Source organism: Schistocerca cancellata, chromosome 9 (genome assembly GCF_023864275.1).
Source record: "Schistocerca cancellata isolate TAMUIC-IGC-003103 chromosome 9, iqSchCanc2.1, whole genome shotgun sequence".
Lineage (NCBI taxonomy): Eukaryota > Metazoa > Arthropoda > Insecta > Orthoptera > Acrididae > Schistocerca > Schistocerca cancellata.
The window spans coordinates 483,845,218-483,864,000 of record NC_064634.1 but is presented as its reverse complement, the minus strand read 5'-3'; the positions used below and the strand labels follow the sequence as shown (position 1 = coordinate 483,864,000).

The window sequence follows — 18,783 nt, the reverse complement described above, 5'->3', positions numbered from 1 at the left end:
ATTGTGTTTTTAACCGGGAAAAATCTGGGATTTTTTTTTTTTTTCTTGTCCACGTAGACACCCTGTAATAATCCAACGCAGTTCAAAAGTAATAGCAGTGTGCATAGCTGTAACACCAGGAGAACGGATGATCTTCACTATGCAGGGTTAAATCTGACTTTGGCACTGAAAGGGGTAAATTATGCTGCCACAAAAGTCTTTGGTCACCTACCAAACAGCATCAAAAGCCTGACAGATAGCCAACCAACATTTAAAAATAAATTAAAAGAATTTCTAGATGACAACTCCTTCTACTCATTGACTGAATTTTTAGATATAAATTAAGGGAGGGAAAAAAAAAACCAACCTAAACATTAGTGTCATGCAATATTTTGCGTAATGTAATATCTTGTACAGACATCTTTTATTAACCTGACACGTTCCACATCATTACGAATTGTCGTATTCATGATCTATGGAACAAGTATTCATGATCTATGGAACAAGTATTCATGATCTATGGAACAAGTATTCATGATCTATGGAACAAGTATTCATGATCTATGGAACAAGTATTCATGATCTATGGAACAAGTATTAATCTAATCTAATCTAAAAGGTGAAAACATTCCCCAGCTAGGCATATGAATTATATGAGTCTGTGGTGTCTGTTCTTTTGAACATGTCTGGAGCACATATATGTCTGAACTCCTGAGAGAATCTCAGAGTAGCAAACATGAGTAAAATGGAAAGGGACTGCAGATAGGTGGCTCTCGGTGGGAATGTGGATCGGCCATGTGGTGAAGTTAGGTGGTCATTGCAGTTTTGATAATGCTGTGCCCTGGATGGCACAGTGGTTAACACATCTCCCTATTAAGCAGGAGATCCAAGGTTCGAAACCCAGTCTGGTACACATTTTCACTCATTACTGCTGATTCCATGTAATGTCCCACTGCAGCTGGCAGCAGTGAACCCCTTCAAATTTACAAACATACACTTCTGTAAACAGAACAAGCCCATCAACACTAACAAACTGGAAGTAGGGTAGGTAAATTAGAATGTCAGTGGTGTTTGTTGCAGGATTCTAGTGTGAGACATTTATATGAGATATCAAACTTTGAAAAGTTACCGCAATGATACTTATACAATACCTGTGTTAGTTATGTAGATTCTGGCCAATAACAAAACAACTGACCATCACAAGTTGTATTCAAATTGAGCACTTGCAGCAACGATGCATGCTTTCCATTCTGGTGCAGAACAACTGCTGAACAGATGCTAGCATTTCAGCGGAGATGTCCAAGCCGGCTGCAGTAATGCGTTCTTGCATATCATCAAATGTAGTAGTTGGTATATTCTTTTAAACAGCATCTTCAGCTTTCCCCACTGAAAAAAGTCTACAGGCACCAAATCTAGGGAACAGGCCGGCCAAGGTACAGGTGCTCTGCATCCAGTCCAGTGATTTGGAAACAATTTGTAAACACACATTGTTGTACTTTGTGCACACGGGCTAGACAGCCATCATGTTGATACCACAGGTTCCTCCTAATTAGTAGAGGAACAACTTAGTCTCCAGATAAGATGGTCTGTTGGGAGGCTGCAATACTTGTGCATGTTCAGTGTTCTTTCTATGAAGAAGAAGCCTGAGGAGATGGTTCACTATCCCACACCACATGTTTAGACTCCACGGATGCCGGCGTTCCACCCAACAAAGCCAGTGGGGACTGTCAACTGACCAACAGTGCACATTTAGGCAGTTTACTAGGCCATGATTGGCAAATGTGGCTTCATCACTAAGCAGTATACATCTGGAGTATCTTGTCTTAATGGCTAGGTACAAAAGTTTTCACACCTCTCATAATTGTTTCCATACAGCTCTTGATGGAGAGAATGTGATACAGATGGCACCTATGTCAATGGAGAGTGTCTAGAACACTTGCTTGACTCATGGCACTGCCTCATGCAATTGCGCAGGAACTAATGTGCAGCTCAACTGCAACAGCAGCAAGACTGTTAATTTCCCGCTCTTCTGTCATCACTTGTTTCCTTCTGTTACATTGTCTAGATGTTACACTACTACTCTCACATAACTAATTGTAGAGATTGATATATAATTGACAAGATGAAACTGACTTGCAGAGTGAAAATCTCATTCATTCATTCATTCATTCTAATTGACAAGATGTTTGACGTTTACTGGGATATCTTGCCACATACACTGTACAAGAATGAACTGCATTATTTATACATTGTCCATACACCATGAGCATGTTGGTTTTTTCTGCTTTGATAAATCCCATTGTCCACGCATGACCTATTGCTTGGACTGTCACAAATAACTGACTAGCAAGTCGCTCTGCCCTAAAGGAACACTCAAGCAAACTGTAAGCAAACATAACATCGTACCTAGCAACTATGCAGGTTGAATGGCTTATATAAGTACAGGTGTGGAAACTTTTCAAAATATGGTATCTCGTAAATGACACCTGAGAATCTTTCAACAACCACCATTGACATTCTGATTTACCCAACTTTTCGTCTGTTAATGTCAATAGGCATTGCTACATTTAAAATAGTGTATTTTTATACAGAAAATACACTTTCTAAGTATGATTACAATCTATATAGCCTAACAATATGAGCCCCTGATTATCAATCCATTCTGTAAAAACCACACATCAATAGCACTTTCCATTTTTGCAATATTTGCAGTGCATGTTTTAGGTGATTCACCATGTATATTGAGAAGAGCAGTAGATCTAAAACAGAATCTGTGTTAATATTTTTGCATCATAATATTATAGGCCATTATAATTTTTCACAGTGTGACCTATAACTAGACAAGAATCCATGTACACATCATCAATTATTGTGATACTGTTTCCCTGTGATGAACTTGGAAAGTACGCTATCAGGCTTTAAGACTGAAGTAGACCCACTAATATTCTTTTTGCTATGAAATTCATTCAACAAGTTAATTTGCTGTTGGTGCGTGCTGGTGCTTTGAAGCTTAAATGTGAGTGTATGTACACACTGATGAACCAAAACATCACGACCACTGCCACCAAACTGAATGCTGCCTATTGAGATTATCGGTGCCTGATGTGGTAAGAAAAGCATGTAGGGAGAACATAGACAAATGGGCTATCCTTATAGTGATGATAAGCACCACTCGCATGAGCACCTTTATCAAAGGGCACATTCTTACGCCCTGCCACCTGTGAATGAGCATCTCAGAAATGGAGTAGCTGTTTGGCAGTTTGTGTGCTACTGCAATGAGAAGTTTCAGAAAGTGGTAGAAGAACAGTGAAACCACGAGTAGGCCACATGGTGTTGGGTATCAATGCCTCGTCACAGATTGTGGTGCTTGGAGGCTCCCCCCACTCTGTAAAGCAGGGTAGTGGCTATCTATGGCAGACCTGACAAGACAGCACAGGTGTTTTGGAGCACGTCACTCACTGCACATTGTCGATCACATGGCTCTGTAGCAAAAGACCTGTAAGTGTTCCCACATTCACCCAACAGCAATCTCAGTTACAACTGCAGTCAGCATGGGATCATTGAGATTAGACTGCAGATCAATTGAATTGTATGTCTTGGTACACCAGGTTGATGCTCATGACTAGTTAAGTTATCATCCAGGCAAACAGGCTGGTGGGCACTGTTTTATACTATGAGGGGGCATTCATCTGAGCTTCCCTTTGGCGTGTAGCAGTAATCAAAGATGCTGTGGCAACTGAGGACTATGTGAAAATTATTGCGAACTGCCTGCATCCTCTCATGCTTTATGTCTCCTGCTATAGTGATGGCATCTTCCTGCAGTATAATTGTTCATCGCAGAAGGCCAAAATAAAGTTACAGAGGTTTAAGAAGCATTACTGTGAATTCATGTTGATGCCTTAGCCACGAAATTAATCCTGATCTGAGCCCTGTGTGACACTCTTGGTACCCTGTTAGTCCCTGTCCACAAACCCAAACCCATAATTTATGGAGATTTCTTGGTGTGTGTGTGTGTGTGTGTGTGTGTGTGTGTGTGTGTGTTGAGAGAGAGGAGGGGGGGGGGAGTGGGAGGGAGTGGTAAAAGTGCACATTAGTGCCTTGAGCAAAACTACTTCACTTTTGTACATTCCTCTTCTCTGATGAGCATTAACTTTTGGAGATTCATCTCCTCTAATAACCATTATACTTGATTGTTTCCATTAACTCGGACATAAAAATACATTCCTTTAGATGAAAGGTACTATAGGTGCAAGTCTATACTTAACTGCTAAGTCATCAATAAGTGAACACACCCTTCTGAAATACTACTTGTTTAAGTCATCAAGAAGCGAACACACTATTCTGAAGTACTAATTTTTTTAACATACATGAAATGTATAAGAGACCTTGAGAAAACCTGTATATTCAACACCAGAACAGATTTTCTTATAAAATTAGCTGAGGCAGTTTTAAAGCAGTCAAGTAACATATCAGTACCCAAGAAACAGAAAATTCAAACAACAGGTTAATGTATAAGCACTGAAGGGATAGAAAAGTCACTCCAAACACTGCATTAAGAAACACACAAAATGCGAAGTAGCAGTATCTTGAGGTTGCTCTTCTGTTGAGAAATAGCTGTTCCACAAGAACCTCAGCACAGCAAAGTTCTCTCTGCCGTGAATATGGAAAGTCACAGACTGAAAAGATCACATATCAGTCTACATATGTTTGTGCCAAACATGACAGTGAGTGCTCATGTATGATTTCAGAAATTATTTGAGAATAAAATGTAACTGATGAAAAGTTCCTGAGAAGTCACTCAAAATTTGGCAACAGAGCAAATGAAAGAATGTGTCCACATAATTTAAAAGAGACTGGAACAGAATACTATTATGGAACCACAGTCTGAAATAATTACTTAAAAGAAAACTACTCTATAGACCACCATACCTTTTTTCTGCTGAAAAGTATGAAGAAAACAAAGTCCTACAGAAAAGCTGTGTTGTCTATTCAGCTGTTGCTTTCTTTTTGTTCTTTGTAACTACATACATTTCATGTTTCCATCTATTATCTACATCTCCTGCATACTATATGCATAAACACAATTGCTTGAGAAGAATGCCACATTTATCTTTGTGTACTGTCTTAGTGTTACTGGAAAGGACATAGTATTAGAGTGCATCACACACTTCTTGGAACAAAGAACAGACATGCAAGTAAAGTGCAATAAAATGAATAAAATAGTGCATCAACAAAATATACATGAAAATGTATTTAAATTAAAACTAAAAACAAAAAAATGTACACATTTGATACATGCAAAAAAGAGGATTTTTCTGACTAGCTGATTAATGTCTATGCATATACTATCATAGGGTTCACTAAAAGGAACCCCAACACCACTGTCATTGGGTGATACACGATTGGGTGAGACGTGGATCTCTAACTGCAGTCGACTTTTCGTTATCTCCAAACGCACCTACAGTCTCCTCACCAGGGGTTCGTTCATCGTTGTCTGAAGAGTCTCTCCGACTTGAGCGAGAGTTCTGCTTGGACAAGGACTGAAAAATAGGAAAATATCATTAATAATTGAGACTGTTATTATTTCAGTTATATTACAAGGCTGCAGAAATGAACTATCATTGCAGATGGCAAACAGAAGAAACACTCTCAACACAAACACAGGCAAACATTATTAAACAATTACTCCATATGCCTTACTCAACTGCAGAAGTTATAAAAAAATTTCAGTGGTACAGACTTCCACTTATTTAGAAGGAAAATCTCTGATTAGGGAGTGGATTGCACTGTAGGGGTTGGGTGACAGTATTTGGTTTAAAGTCACTCATTCTCTTTACATTAATAAATAATATTTACAGTTCCAGAGAGAACATTACATTACACAGTAGATTATACTTTAAGCCATGGTCAATTTTCTGTCCAGAAGTTTCTGAGTGGTGTACGCACTGCACAAAAGAGTATAAGATTGACTAAGGAAATAAATTGCAGGTTTTACCACTACAATCCTTTTTCCCAGAAGTAACAGTCAACCAAGGCATATTAACGTAGAATTTAGAAAGTAAGAGAATGTTACTAATAGAAATGAAGTTGGAAAAATGGGTTGTATGTGTGCCTTGGAGGCTCTTTCACTAAAAACATTGTGCAGTACACGTGCTACTCTGGTCTGAAGTACACCATCCGCATACTGTGAATTAAATACCTCACTGGGCTGTCACTGCACTCAGAACCTTCCATCATTTGAAATGAGGCAACAGTCATGACCTGTTGAACCACACTACATGCCTATTATACAGTTCAGGTATGTTTTGGGTCTTCTGAACATACGTAGCTTTACATGGCATTGTGAGCCGTAGCCCTCGGCCAGGTAGCAGACTTCAAATGCCCATTGCAAGCTATTCCTTCTGCATTGATTACTCAGAAACTGGTTGAGATGGACCTGCATTCCTTGCAGACACATTGATACATCAACAAATTAGGCAACTTCGTTCATAGTCCGGTTATGGTTACCTCCACGTTAACCCAGTTTACTACGATGAGTCTGTATGACTGACTTATTCATACATACCACTTCAATGTGCCACTTATGTCATTGGTGAAGGGTGAAATGTAACTGACTCCCTTAGGAAATAATGTTTAGTATTATACCTTGGACTAGTGAAATACATGGTACATCCATACTTCATAATGAACAGCTTATCTCTTTGGAATTTTGATATTTTAATGGGCTGTTGGGTAGTCGGGTAACTCTTTTGGTATAAATGAGAGGAACAGTTCCTGCTTTTAATTTCCTTTATGTAAATGTGAACATTATAAATTGTCACTGTTAAAATCGTGGATTTTTGATTGTTTGAACATTGTAAATGTTGCACAATGTAAATACTTTAGGACTCAAGGAAAGCCACACACTGAAAAGCGGAAGCATTGAATTATCGATAGGCATACACAAAAGAGAGAGAGAGAAAAAAAAAACTTTGCTTTGATGAGCTAACACACACACACACACACACACACACACACACACACACACACACACACACACACACACACACACACACACACACACACACGTCTGTGCCTTTGCCCTACCCTGTGTGCTAGCCAGCACTATGTAAGGGTACATGCATATGTATGTGTGTGTGTGCATGCGTGCGTGCATGCACTGGCAAGTTTTCTTTCTTCTGTGTATGCCGATTGACAACACAACTTCTCCTTTTTGGTGAGTGGTATCCTTTAATCCCAATGTATTTACAATGTGAATGTTTATAATGTAAGGTAAAAATGTGCAGTTACTGGGTATGTCATTGTTCAATGGCATAAAAATGAACCATTAAAATATGAAAACAATACTCTCTGAATATGAATATTTTTTCCCAAATGTTGGAGCTTATTGTAAATGGCAAATTTTTCATTGTAAATATAAGCAGACCCTAATGTTGCAAAAAGTCTGTGTCAGAGAAAATCAAATATCACAAAACATAATGTTATTAACTATGGGTGAGAATACTAAGTAATTTACAATGTAAGAACTTCTGCAAAATTGTTCCCAAGTACGAAATTTAATAATGAAGTGATGGAACATATCAATTGCTGAAAATCTGCAACATGACATGCAGTGGTAGATGAACAACCTGTCTTGTACTAATAACCCCCGGATTTGTTGAAGAATTGAACTCCCATGTATGAAACAGCTTCGATCTTTTGATAACTTTACAGATTTGTTAACGTGTTGACTTGACATTAAGCATGTAAGTGGGAAAAAGTTTCGAAATTATGTGTAAAATTTGCTGGAATTTGCTAAGTGTTCTTATTCTCAAATACTGGATGTAAACAGTCTGTACATCTAGTCAATGAGAAATTGGGGTGGTTCATATGAGACTAGTGAAGATTTGGGGGAAGGGATATTGCCAGAAAGAGTATGTGCTGGAGAGCACCATTCCCACCTGTCTAGGTTAAATGAACCATTGTTATGGAGTCAGGGGAAGGACAGAGTATTGAAACACTTGTTGAAGCAGGGGAACTATTGTGGACTAGTTGTGCAAGATACCATCTGTATACAAACACTGTGGCTATGTTGTTGGTTAATGAAGGATAGCTCTAGCTTACCCTTGAAATCTAACAATGAAAACAATAAATTATTTAACGGGATAGATAAAAAATCTACTCACCAAGCGGTGGCAGAACACAAACATAAAAGACTGTTGTGATTGGCAAGTTTTTGGAGCTAGTGGCTCCTTCATGCAGAAGAGCTGAAGGGGTAGGAAGAAGGGCAAAGGAAAAGGGACTGGAGAGGTCTAGGAAAATGGGTAGATTTTGGGAAAGTCACCCAGAACCACAGGTCAGGGGAGGCTTACTGTATGGGATGAGAAGGAGACTGATTGTTAGGAACTGCTTCGGAAAATCTCGTCCGATGCCGTCCCCAACAATCAGTCTTTCCTTCTCATCCCATATGGTTGTCTTTCCTTCTCATCCCATATGGTAAGCCTCCTCTGACCTGCGGTTCTGGCTGACTTGCTCTAAATCTACCACTTTTCATAGACCTCGCCAGTGCTTTTTCTTCACCCTTCTGTCTGAAGAAGGAGCCACTGGCTCCAAAAGCTAGCCAATCACAACAATCTTTTATGTGTGTGTTCTGGCGCCGCTTGGTGAGTAGATTTTTTATTTATTCAATTAAATAATTTTAGCCTAGATATCTGGCACCCACAGGTACCAAGGTTGCTGCGAAGGGTCTTTCTGATGTTGAAAATAAAATAGCCTTCATTGAGAATGTTGATATACTAGGGTTGACTGAAAAGTAATGCCTCCACCTTCGTAACACTTTAACATTTGGCAGCATTGGTATGTGGCAGGTACTGGCTTATTCCGTAGCCTCTTCTCTACAGGTCCAGTTGACAGGAAGCCTTAGCATTGAACAGTTGTGTTTTTACAGTGTAAAGTATGGAACCCTGTGCAGACAGTTGGTCAATGTGATTTAAGCAACATGCAGTCATTGAATTTTTGACAGCAGAAGGTGTCACCCCAAAGGAGATTCATCAGAGAATGAAAGCAATTTGATGTGAGTACTATGTGTTGTTAGGTGAGTAAGATGTTGAGGCAGGAACATCCAACCTGTGTGACAAACAAAAGAGTTGGACATCCTGTGACAGCAACCACCGAGTTTAACAAGTAAAATGTTGGCAGATTGATTCAGGATGATCGTCGTATCACTCGGGGAGAAATTACAAGCAGAATTGACATTTCACAAGAACATGGGGTCACATTATTGCTTTGCTTGGCTATCAGAAGATCTATGCACGATGTGTACCCTGGATGCTGACCCCCGAAATGAAAGCACACAGACTTGAAATTTATCAGGCACTCCTCTCGCATTACGAGAATGAAGATGCACAGTAGTCACATCAACATAGTCACCATAAACTGCTTTCATTCTCTGATGAATCTCCTTTTGGGTGACACCTTCTGCTCTCAAGAATTCAGTGACTGCACATTGCTTAAATCACATTAACTGACTGACTGTGCAAGATTCCATACTTTACACTGTAACAACACAGCCGTCCAATGCTAAGGCTTCCCGCCAACTGGAGCTGTAGGCTATGGAACAAGCCAGTACCTGCCGCATACCAATGCTGCCAACTGTTAAAGAGTTACAAAAGTGGAGGCATTACTTTTCAGTCAACTGTCATATTTTATATGGACAAAGGGTTTTTGAGAACCATCACAGAACAGGAAATTGATATCCAGGTAACTAGGTCACTGAAATAAGTGCTTAATCAATCAGTTTTTGGGGGCAGATCGAAGCAGAGCAAAGGCTTCTCTTGTTGTGGCTCCAATTTATGTAGGCATCGTTAATGATTCTGAGCAATACTAGGGGGTTAACGGTGTTGGATGGCTATGAAGGATTCATCAAGGTCATCCATAAACACTGCATATGAAGATTTGTTTCAAGACTGATGGAGAAATAATTATGAGAGAAAATGTGGTTGGTTAAGCAGAATATGAATGAGACAATAAGACTTGTATCAGAATGACAGTGGGATAGGTGGTGTCCCATGGCAGCACAGCCATAGATGAAGGAAGAATCAGAGTACCAGTGTATAGCAAAGAATTATCCACAATGGCAAACAAAGAAACTGGTGGTAATTGAACACATAATGTGGAAAAGTAGTGTAGGAATTGATTAGTGACATGAATGTACAAAAGGATGTTGTAGATAATTATTTGGCAATGTTGACCAGTAAGGGAAGATAAATTTCCTGTTGGAATTTTATAACCAAACATTTATGGTGTTGTTGTCTTTCATTTGAAGACTTGTTTGATGCAAGTCTCTTCGTCTCTGCATAGGTACTGCTACCTAAATTCATCTGAAACTGCCTTCTGCAGTCAATCCTTGGTCTCTAATAATATTTGCCAATGTCCCCATACTTCCCTCCATTACAAAATTGATGATCAGTCAACTGCAGCCTAGACCCATCTGAAACTCCTTTCTCCCGCCAATCCTTAGTCTGCTATGATGTATGCTGCTCTATCCCACACTTCTCTCCATTAACAAATTGATGATTTCTTGTTGATCAGCCAATGAAGGAAAATTAGGGGAAAAATTTGCATAGTGGCTATTTTTTTCCCCCTCCAGTGGTATGAGGGAGTGCCATGAAAAATGTAGTAAACATCCAAACTGGTGAGGTGTAAGTGTGAGGAGAGGGAGGCTTTAAAAGGTAACCTTTTTTTGCTTTTCTCGAATAACTCGAAAACCTCAGCTTCCAGTGCGAATGTTTCTCAGTACAAAATTAAAGTACATTAAATTTCCTATTTAATTTGTTTGCAGGACCAATAGATTCATGTTGTAAGAACCGGAAAAAGCGCAGATTATTAAAAATAGCATTTTAATGGTAAAGACTAATGTTTATTGTTAAATGAAATGGGTTAAGAAAAAGTATTGTATGTGTGCATCTCATGTAAGTATAGTAGAGCCTTATTAAGAGATAAAATGTATTCTGTGTGTGTCGTGGGCTGGAGAGGTTGGCATTGGAGGGTGGACGCATGAGGGGAGGTAGGTTACTAGATTATGGTCATGTACTTCCTACCTGGTCATGCCCTTCCTTCCTTCATAGATCCACAAACTGAAGAGCAAGTTGGCACAACCCCACTCTCTACACCATGCTACATCACAAGTAGTAACTACAGGGTTTTTCACAAATAGTGGAGATGCTGAATCGCAGATAGGCACAACAAAAAGACTCTCACAATTAAAGCTTTTGGCCATTGGCCTTTGTCAACAATAGACACACACACACACACACACACACACACACACACACACACACACACACACACACACAGTGTGTTTATTGTTGATGAAGGCCAATGGCCAAAAGCTATAATTGTGAGAATCTTTTTGTTGTGCCTATCTGCGACTCAGCATCGCCGCTATATGGTGAGTAGCATCCATCCTGGATTTTCCATTGTGGGGTTTCCTACAAAGTTTACCAACTCTTTCAAAGTGTTCCCCATAGTGATGCAGTGCACAGTCACACTCAGGATGTTTATTTTCCACAAAGTGTGTTAACACTACATGGAATACACGTATGAGTTACTAATAATACTAATTCAAGAAACACATTTGAACAGAATCTAAGGAATCTTTGCAAACTGCTCCATACTGTTAGAGGGAAAAATTGATTCTTAGTCACCCATACAGTACTTGTTCCAGGAAATGCAACCGTTCACAGACAGATTAGACAGCCCCAGCATTTCTTGTTGAGACAAAACAACACTGAGTTAGTATTTTCAGTTCAATAGGCTAGTACTTATTTGCCATTGTTAAATTAGCTATTATGCAAAATTTCACATTAGCTGGAACTGTTAACTCTCTGCCACACTGAACAGCCTGCTCTAAGTGTAATATGCTGTCAATATGTATTCAAAAATTTAGATTTCATTGTCTCCACTACCAATGACTGGAATACTTTTCACACCATTAGAAGTATCAAATGCATTACCACAGCCTCAGCTCTCCCACCACCTGAAGAGGCCCAGAGGCCTAAATTGGCTTTCTCTGTGACAGAAGTGGGTAGCCTAGATGCTATGGAACTTAACGTATTTTAACATGAGTCAAGCAGTGTGTTACAGCAGATTACTGTTCTAGGCATGAACGTAATCAGTACAATTTCATCAGACATATTCACACCTTGCAAAATCTACTGTGGATGTATGGTAAGTGGCTCCATTCAGGGCAACCCACAACCCACTCTACAAAAGCCAGCAATTTCACAATGGAATAGATTTATGATGTTTATTAGCAATTCAGTTAAAGCTGAGAGAAGTGCAGTATCTTTCTGGCTATTCATTAATTCACACCAAGTGACTACAACACAGTTACATGGTTTTACAATATGTTCACAACAGGCAGCAAGAGGGTGCCACATTCACTGCTGTGTCATCTGGACAAGACACAGCCACGGAAAAAGCACCACAGGTGCTAAGATGCGAGCTGGTGCCAAGTGCTATAGAAACTTACCACTTGCGCAAGTTCCACCAGCACCACGGGCAGTGCTGAAGATGAAGATATCGACTTCGCCACGGTCAATTGCCAGCTAAGTACAATCTGCCAATGACTGGATGACTACGGGCAGTAGGTTACTTGGAAGATAGAAGAGCACCTCTCACCCACTTGGTTATAGATCATCATCCAGAGCTGACTTTAGACAGGGAATGTCATTTAGTGAACTCTTATAAGTGAACAGATCATTGTTGTAAATTGCATTTTCTACGTTCTGTGAAGTTTACCTACGATTATTTGCACTTAGCCATTGAGGGCCTTTCTTGTGTTGTATTACATGCAGTTTGCAGACTTCATTATTCACCAAGTCACAAAGATAAGTAAACCTTTTTAAGTCATTTGTGTGACTTTGTTACTAGGAGTATTGCAGAATCTTTGTTCTCCTATCCTGTTATCTGTCCCTGGGGCACAGCTGTGTAATAGTGGCATGGAGACATTTTCTTAATGGTGTACTGCACAGGAAGCCATTTCACGAACTCACAAACTCGGCCTACCATAACAGTTGCAATTCGCCCTCCACAGCAGTACGATGAGGCCTTTACAAAACTGGTGACGAATTACAAAATTCATGAATCCAATAACTTTCCCATCAACATTTCAAAAGTCCCTGACAACTTAACACTTTAAAGCTCTTTGCAGCGATTGTTTATAGGAACATATTTTACAGAACAGCTCACTAAGCAACTAGAAGGAAGTACCAACATAATAAACATAAAATAATTAAATTATATAAACATGAGTTCAGTGAAGTTATTTTGCCTATTCATATAGGAGAACTGGACAGGAAACGCTCTGAAAGTGTAGTGTGTCCAAACTGAAAACCAAGCAGCAACTGTGGTATAAGAAGTAGCCTTTCCCACAAGAACACAACTGCTGTACAGGGTGGCTAAGAATCAATCTTTTCCTCTAGCACCGTAGAGTCTGTTATGTGTTTCTTGTGTTATTATTAGCAGTAACTCATGCCTGTATTCCATGTACTGTTAATGCACACTGTGTTGTCAGTGATTTGTAACTCAAACTGCAGGAGGGTCAGTAACGCCCTTCAGTTGTTTCTTGTTATGTACTGTGGTAGAGAGAGTGGGGAGTTGCCTGTTCCCTCTTTACTATGCACGCCTATGAAGGAGGGGAATGCATGACCACAATCTGGTGACCTACCTTCCCTTACATATTTACCCTTAATCTCACCTTCCACCCCCCCACCCTCCCCTTACAGCCGACGACAGCTCCAGAACACACAATTTATCCCTTAATACAGTTCTACTGTAGATAGATGAGGTACACACATTTAATATTTGTCCTTAAACCACTTCATCTACCAATTAATTTTACACTATGAAAACACTATTCTTAATCATCTGTTTTTCCATTCCCTGCAACAGAAAAACTATTAGTCCTAGACAACAAATGTCTGAGACTTTTTCTTTTTTGTAGAAAATTTAGTGTATTTCAATTTCTCACACCACATTGGTCAGGATTATTAGTATGACCTTACCACCGCCCCCCTCCCCTTAGCCACCACTCTACAAAAATTTGCAACTACATGAATTGTTTCCCTTATTTGACCTTTTTTGAGTTTTATTGTTTGGGATGATGTCTGAGTATGTGTCCTGTCCACTGATCCTTTCTGTTCATCAAATTGTGTTGACTATTTCTCCCCATTGTTTACATGGTTTATCTATCTAATCTTCACCATTCACCACATTTCAAAAGTTGCTTTCTTTTCTTGCCTGAGCTATTTACAGTCCACATTTCATTTTAACACACACATACAGTGTAGGCAAACACTTTCAGAAAAAACTTTCCAACACTTAAATTTATATTTGATATTACCAAATCTCTTCATTATAAACAGTTTTCTTGTTATTGACAGCCAGCATTTAATATCCTGCCCAAACAGCAAAAGTTCATCTACTAGTTTTAGTGTCTTACTTTCCAATATACACTGGTCAGCCAAAACATTATGACCACTGCCCACTGACATTGGATGCCACATGGTGGCATTGTGGGCACATGATGTGGTGACAAAAGCATGTAAGTGGAGCAGACATGGACAGGGGATCACCCTAGTGAAGATATTGGCTGCAAATGGGGAAATCCATTAAGAAAAAAAACTTTGACAAAGGGAGGGTATTATTATGCTTAGCCTGTGAACGAGTATCTCGAAAACAGTGAAGCTGGTCAAATATTCATATACTACTGTCATGAGCACCTACAAAAAGAGGTAGAAGAACAGTGAAACTACCACTAGGTGTCTAATGGTTGGATGTCTCTGACTCTGGTTCGGATGCTTGTTTGCTCTAAAGTAGGATAGATGATGATCTGTGGCATCTCTGCCAAAAGAACATAATGTGGTGTGTGCACACGCGTGTTGGAGCACACCATTCTTATATTGTTGAACATGGAGCTCCACAGCACACTACCCCTACGTTTTCACACATTGACCCGACAACATCATCAGTTACAATTGCAGTGGGCATGGGAACAGAATTACGATTGCAGCAGACACGGGACCCTCAGGGTTCAACTGTTCACATTTATGTGAACCACATTTTTGCTACACCAGACCATATCGATGGTCATCTCCACAAGAGCCGTCACCGAGATGAATGGTGGCTTGATACGTGCAACATTCCACAGACAGAAGCTAGTGGGAGCAGCATTAGAATATGGAAGACGTTCTCTTGTGCTTGCATGAGACCTGTGGTAGTAATCAAAGACACTCTAACAGCTGTGAACCACATTGCTTGATGTCTTCCCTGATGGCCATGTCACTTTTCAGCAGTATAATTGTCCATGTCTCAGAGCCAGAACTGTACGATAGTGGTTTGAGGAGTAGTATGGTGAACTCATGTTGATGTTTCAATGACCAAATTCACCTGATATTTGAAGGGATTATTTCAATAGTGGTACAAGTTCATTTTTGTTCATATTGAGATACAGAGTCTTAAAGTTAAATGAGCGCTGAAAAATCTGCAGTTGAGATACCAGAAATATTCAAGCATATGGCTTCTTGCTAGGGATGAACCTTTCTTTCTGTTTGTTTGGATCATTAATTTCAGAAGCGTTATAGGCAAAAAAGTGGAGGCAATGGACTTGTACCACTATTGAAATAAGCCCTTCATTTACCCTCTGGAACCCATCTGGCTTGCTACTGGGAGCCATCACAGTGTACACAAATCAGCGGCCCGTTACTTAAAGTGAATTACATTACCTGTGCATAGATATCTAATGCCACAAACCTACCAACAAACTGAAAGATACATCATATGCAGAATCAGTGATGTTTTTGTTGCAAAGAAGGACAAACAAGCTGTTAAGCAGGTGGTCATAATGTTTTGGATCATCACTGTAATGTCCTCAGCGCATGTGATTTAATTCCCTCTCCATGACACTGTGAACTAAAGCATGCAAATTTCTTCTGTCCTGCATTTTCTCCTGTAGACTTTGCAGGTTTGAATCCATGATTTGTGCGATTCCATCCATCCACCTCATCCTTTGCTGCTCTCTTCTCCCTGTGCCTTTGATCTTCCATAGCATCAATGTGAATCATGCTCCTAATACACATCAGTTTTTGTTTCAGTGTAAGATCTTCCACAGAGGAATCTAGTTTTATTTGCTATAATACTAACCTATTCATTATCTCTGTGGTCCATGGAACTTTAAGGAGTTTCCTCAAGCACCGCAATTCAAAGGTGTCTACTCTATGCCATTCATTCTCTCTTGTGGTCAGGTCTCAAATCTGTGCATCACAACTGGAAAGACCATAGCCCTTACTGTATGGATCCCTGTTGTTAAAGTTATGTCTCTACTTCTCAAATACTGTGAAGGTTGAAGTTGTCTTTCTACCCAGTAACAAGTATCTCTCAATTTCGTGACCGCAATCACCAGCAGCAAAAATCTGGGAGCTGAGATAATTGAACATAGAAATCCCATTCATTATTTCTGTGGAGTCACCACCAGACACCACACTTGCTAGGTGGTAGCCTTTAAATCAGCCGCAGTCCGTTAGTATACGTCGGACCGCCCCACGGGAGGTCTAGAGAGACTCCCTAGCACTCATCCCAATTGTATAGCCGACTTTGCTAGCGATGGTTCACTGACTACATACGCTGTCATTTGCAGAGACAACAGTTTAGCATAGCCTTCAGCTATGTCATTTGCTACAACCTAGCAAGGTGGCATATTCAGTTACTACGAACGTATTCTGAATAGATAATATTGTGAATCATGTACCGTCAAGAGCGATGTTCATTATTAATGGACTAAAGTTAAGTATCAAACTAATTACGTCCACTTTCTGAATTCTAATTCCTTGTCATGTTCCAGACCTCACGTCAGTATAGTTCTTACCTGCTCACGCCAGCCTGCGTGAGCTAAAACGCGTGCATTTCGGCCTCCACTAGTAACACGGTGTTGGCTCTTCTGCCAACACAACAGTTTCTCCTTCTGTATGCCATGAAGAGGTAGACATAGTAGCCAAAATTTTAATTTTCTTGAATACAGCACTAGTCCTCAGCACTTTCTTCTTTCACCTTTAGTAAGAGAATCTTTAACTCTTCTTCACTTTTTGCCATCATTATGGAATCATCTGCATATTTAAGGTTACTTATATTCATACCCGCTATATTAATTCTGGTTTTTTCTTCAGGTAACCAGGCATTCCTCATAATGTGCTATGCATATATACTGAATAAATAATGACAATATGCCGCCTTGCTGCACTCCTTTCTGAATCTTGACCCATTTAGTTGCTTCACATATGGTTCTCACTGTGGCTTCTTGGTCAGATGTAGATTTTATGTGAGGTCTACATCTACATCTACATCCATACTCCGCAAGCCACCTGACGGTGTGTGGCGGAGGGTACCTTCAGTACCTCTATCGGTTCTCCCTTCTATTCCAGTCTCGTATTGTTCGTGGAAAGAAGGATTGTCGGTATGCCTCTGTGTGGGCTCTAATCTCTCTGATTTTATCCTCATGGTCTCTTCGCGAGATATATGTAGGAGGGAGCAATATACTGCTTGACTCTTCGGTGAAGGTATGTTCTCGAAACTTTGACAAAAGCCCGTACCGAGCTACTGAGCGTCTCTCCTGCAGAGTCTTCCACTGGAGTTTATCTATCATCTCCGTAACGCTTTCACGATTACTAAATGATCCTGTAACGAAGCGCACTGCTCTCCGTTGGATCTTCTCTATGTCTTGTATCAACCCTATCTGGTACGGATCCCACACTGCTGAGCAGTATTCAAGCAGTGGGCGAACAAGCGTACTGTAACCTACTTCCTTTGTTTTCGGATTGCATTTCCTTAGGATTCTTCCAATGAATCTCAGTCTGGCATCCGCTTTACCGACAATCAACATTATATGATCATTCCATTTTAAATCACTCCTAATGCGTACTCCCAGATAATTTATGGTATTAACTGCTTCCAGTTGCTGACCTGCTATTTTGTAGCTAAATGATAAAGGATCTATCTTTCTGTGTATTCGCAGCACATTACACTTGTCTACATTGAGATTCAGTTGCCATTCCCTGCACCATGCGTCAATTCGCTGCAGATCCTCCTGCATTTCAGTACAATTTTCCATTGTTACAACCTCTCGATACACCACAGCATCATCTGCAAAAAGCCTCAGTGAACTTCCGATGTCATCCACCAGGTCATTTATGTATATTGTGAATAGCAACGGTCCTATGACACTCCCCTGCGGCACACCTGAAATTACTCTTACTTCGGAAGACTTCTCTCCATTGAGAATAACATGCTGCGTCCTGTTATCTAGGAACTCCTCAATCCAATCACACAATTGGTCTGATAGTCCATATGCTCTTACTTTGTTCAATAAACGACTGTGGGGAACTGTATCGAACGCCTTGCGGAAGTCAAGAAACACGGCATCTACCTGTGAACCCGTGTCTATGGCCCTCTGAGTCTCGTGGACGAATAGCGCGAGCTGGGTTTCACATGACCGTCTTTTTCGAAACCCATGCTGATTCCTACAGAGTAGATTTCTAGTCTCCAGAAAAGTCATTATACTCAAACACAATACGTGTTCCAAAATTCTACAACTGATCGACGTTAGAGATATAGGTCTATAGTTCTGCACATCTGTTCGACGTCCCTTCTTGAAAACGGGGATGACCTGTGCCCTTTTCCAATCCTTTGGAACGCTACGCTCTTCTAGAGACCTACGGTACACCGCTGCAAGAAGGGGGGCAAGTTCCTTCGCGTACTCTGTGTATAATTGAA

At 40.1% G+C, this 18,783-nt stretch overlaps 1 protein-coding gene across 1 annotated transcript in view; it reads right to left on the bottom strand.

Annotated features, from left to right (window-relative positions):
* Window positions 1-5,244: 5,244 nt before the first annotated feature.
* The window catches only part of LOC126101511 (uncharacterized), a 936,969-nt gene continuing 923,430 nt past the window's right edge, over window positions 5,245-18,783 (bottom strand). The window contains exon 28 of the mRNA XM_049912155.1: window positions 5,245-5,519. Coding sequence (XP_049768112.1) covers window positions 5,364-5,519 — 156 coding nt within the window. The 3' untranslated portion in view covers window positions 5,245-5,363. The remainder of the gene's footprint in view (window positions 5,520-18,783) is intronic.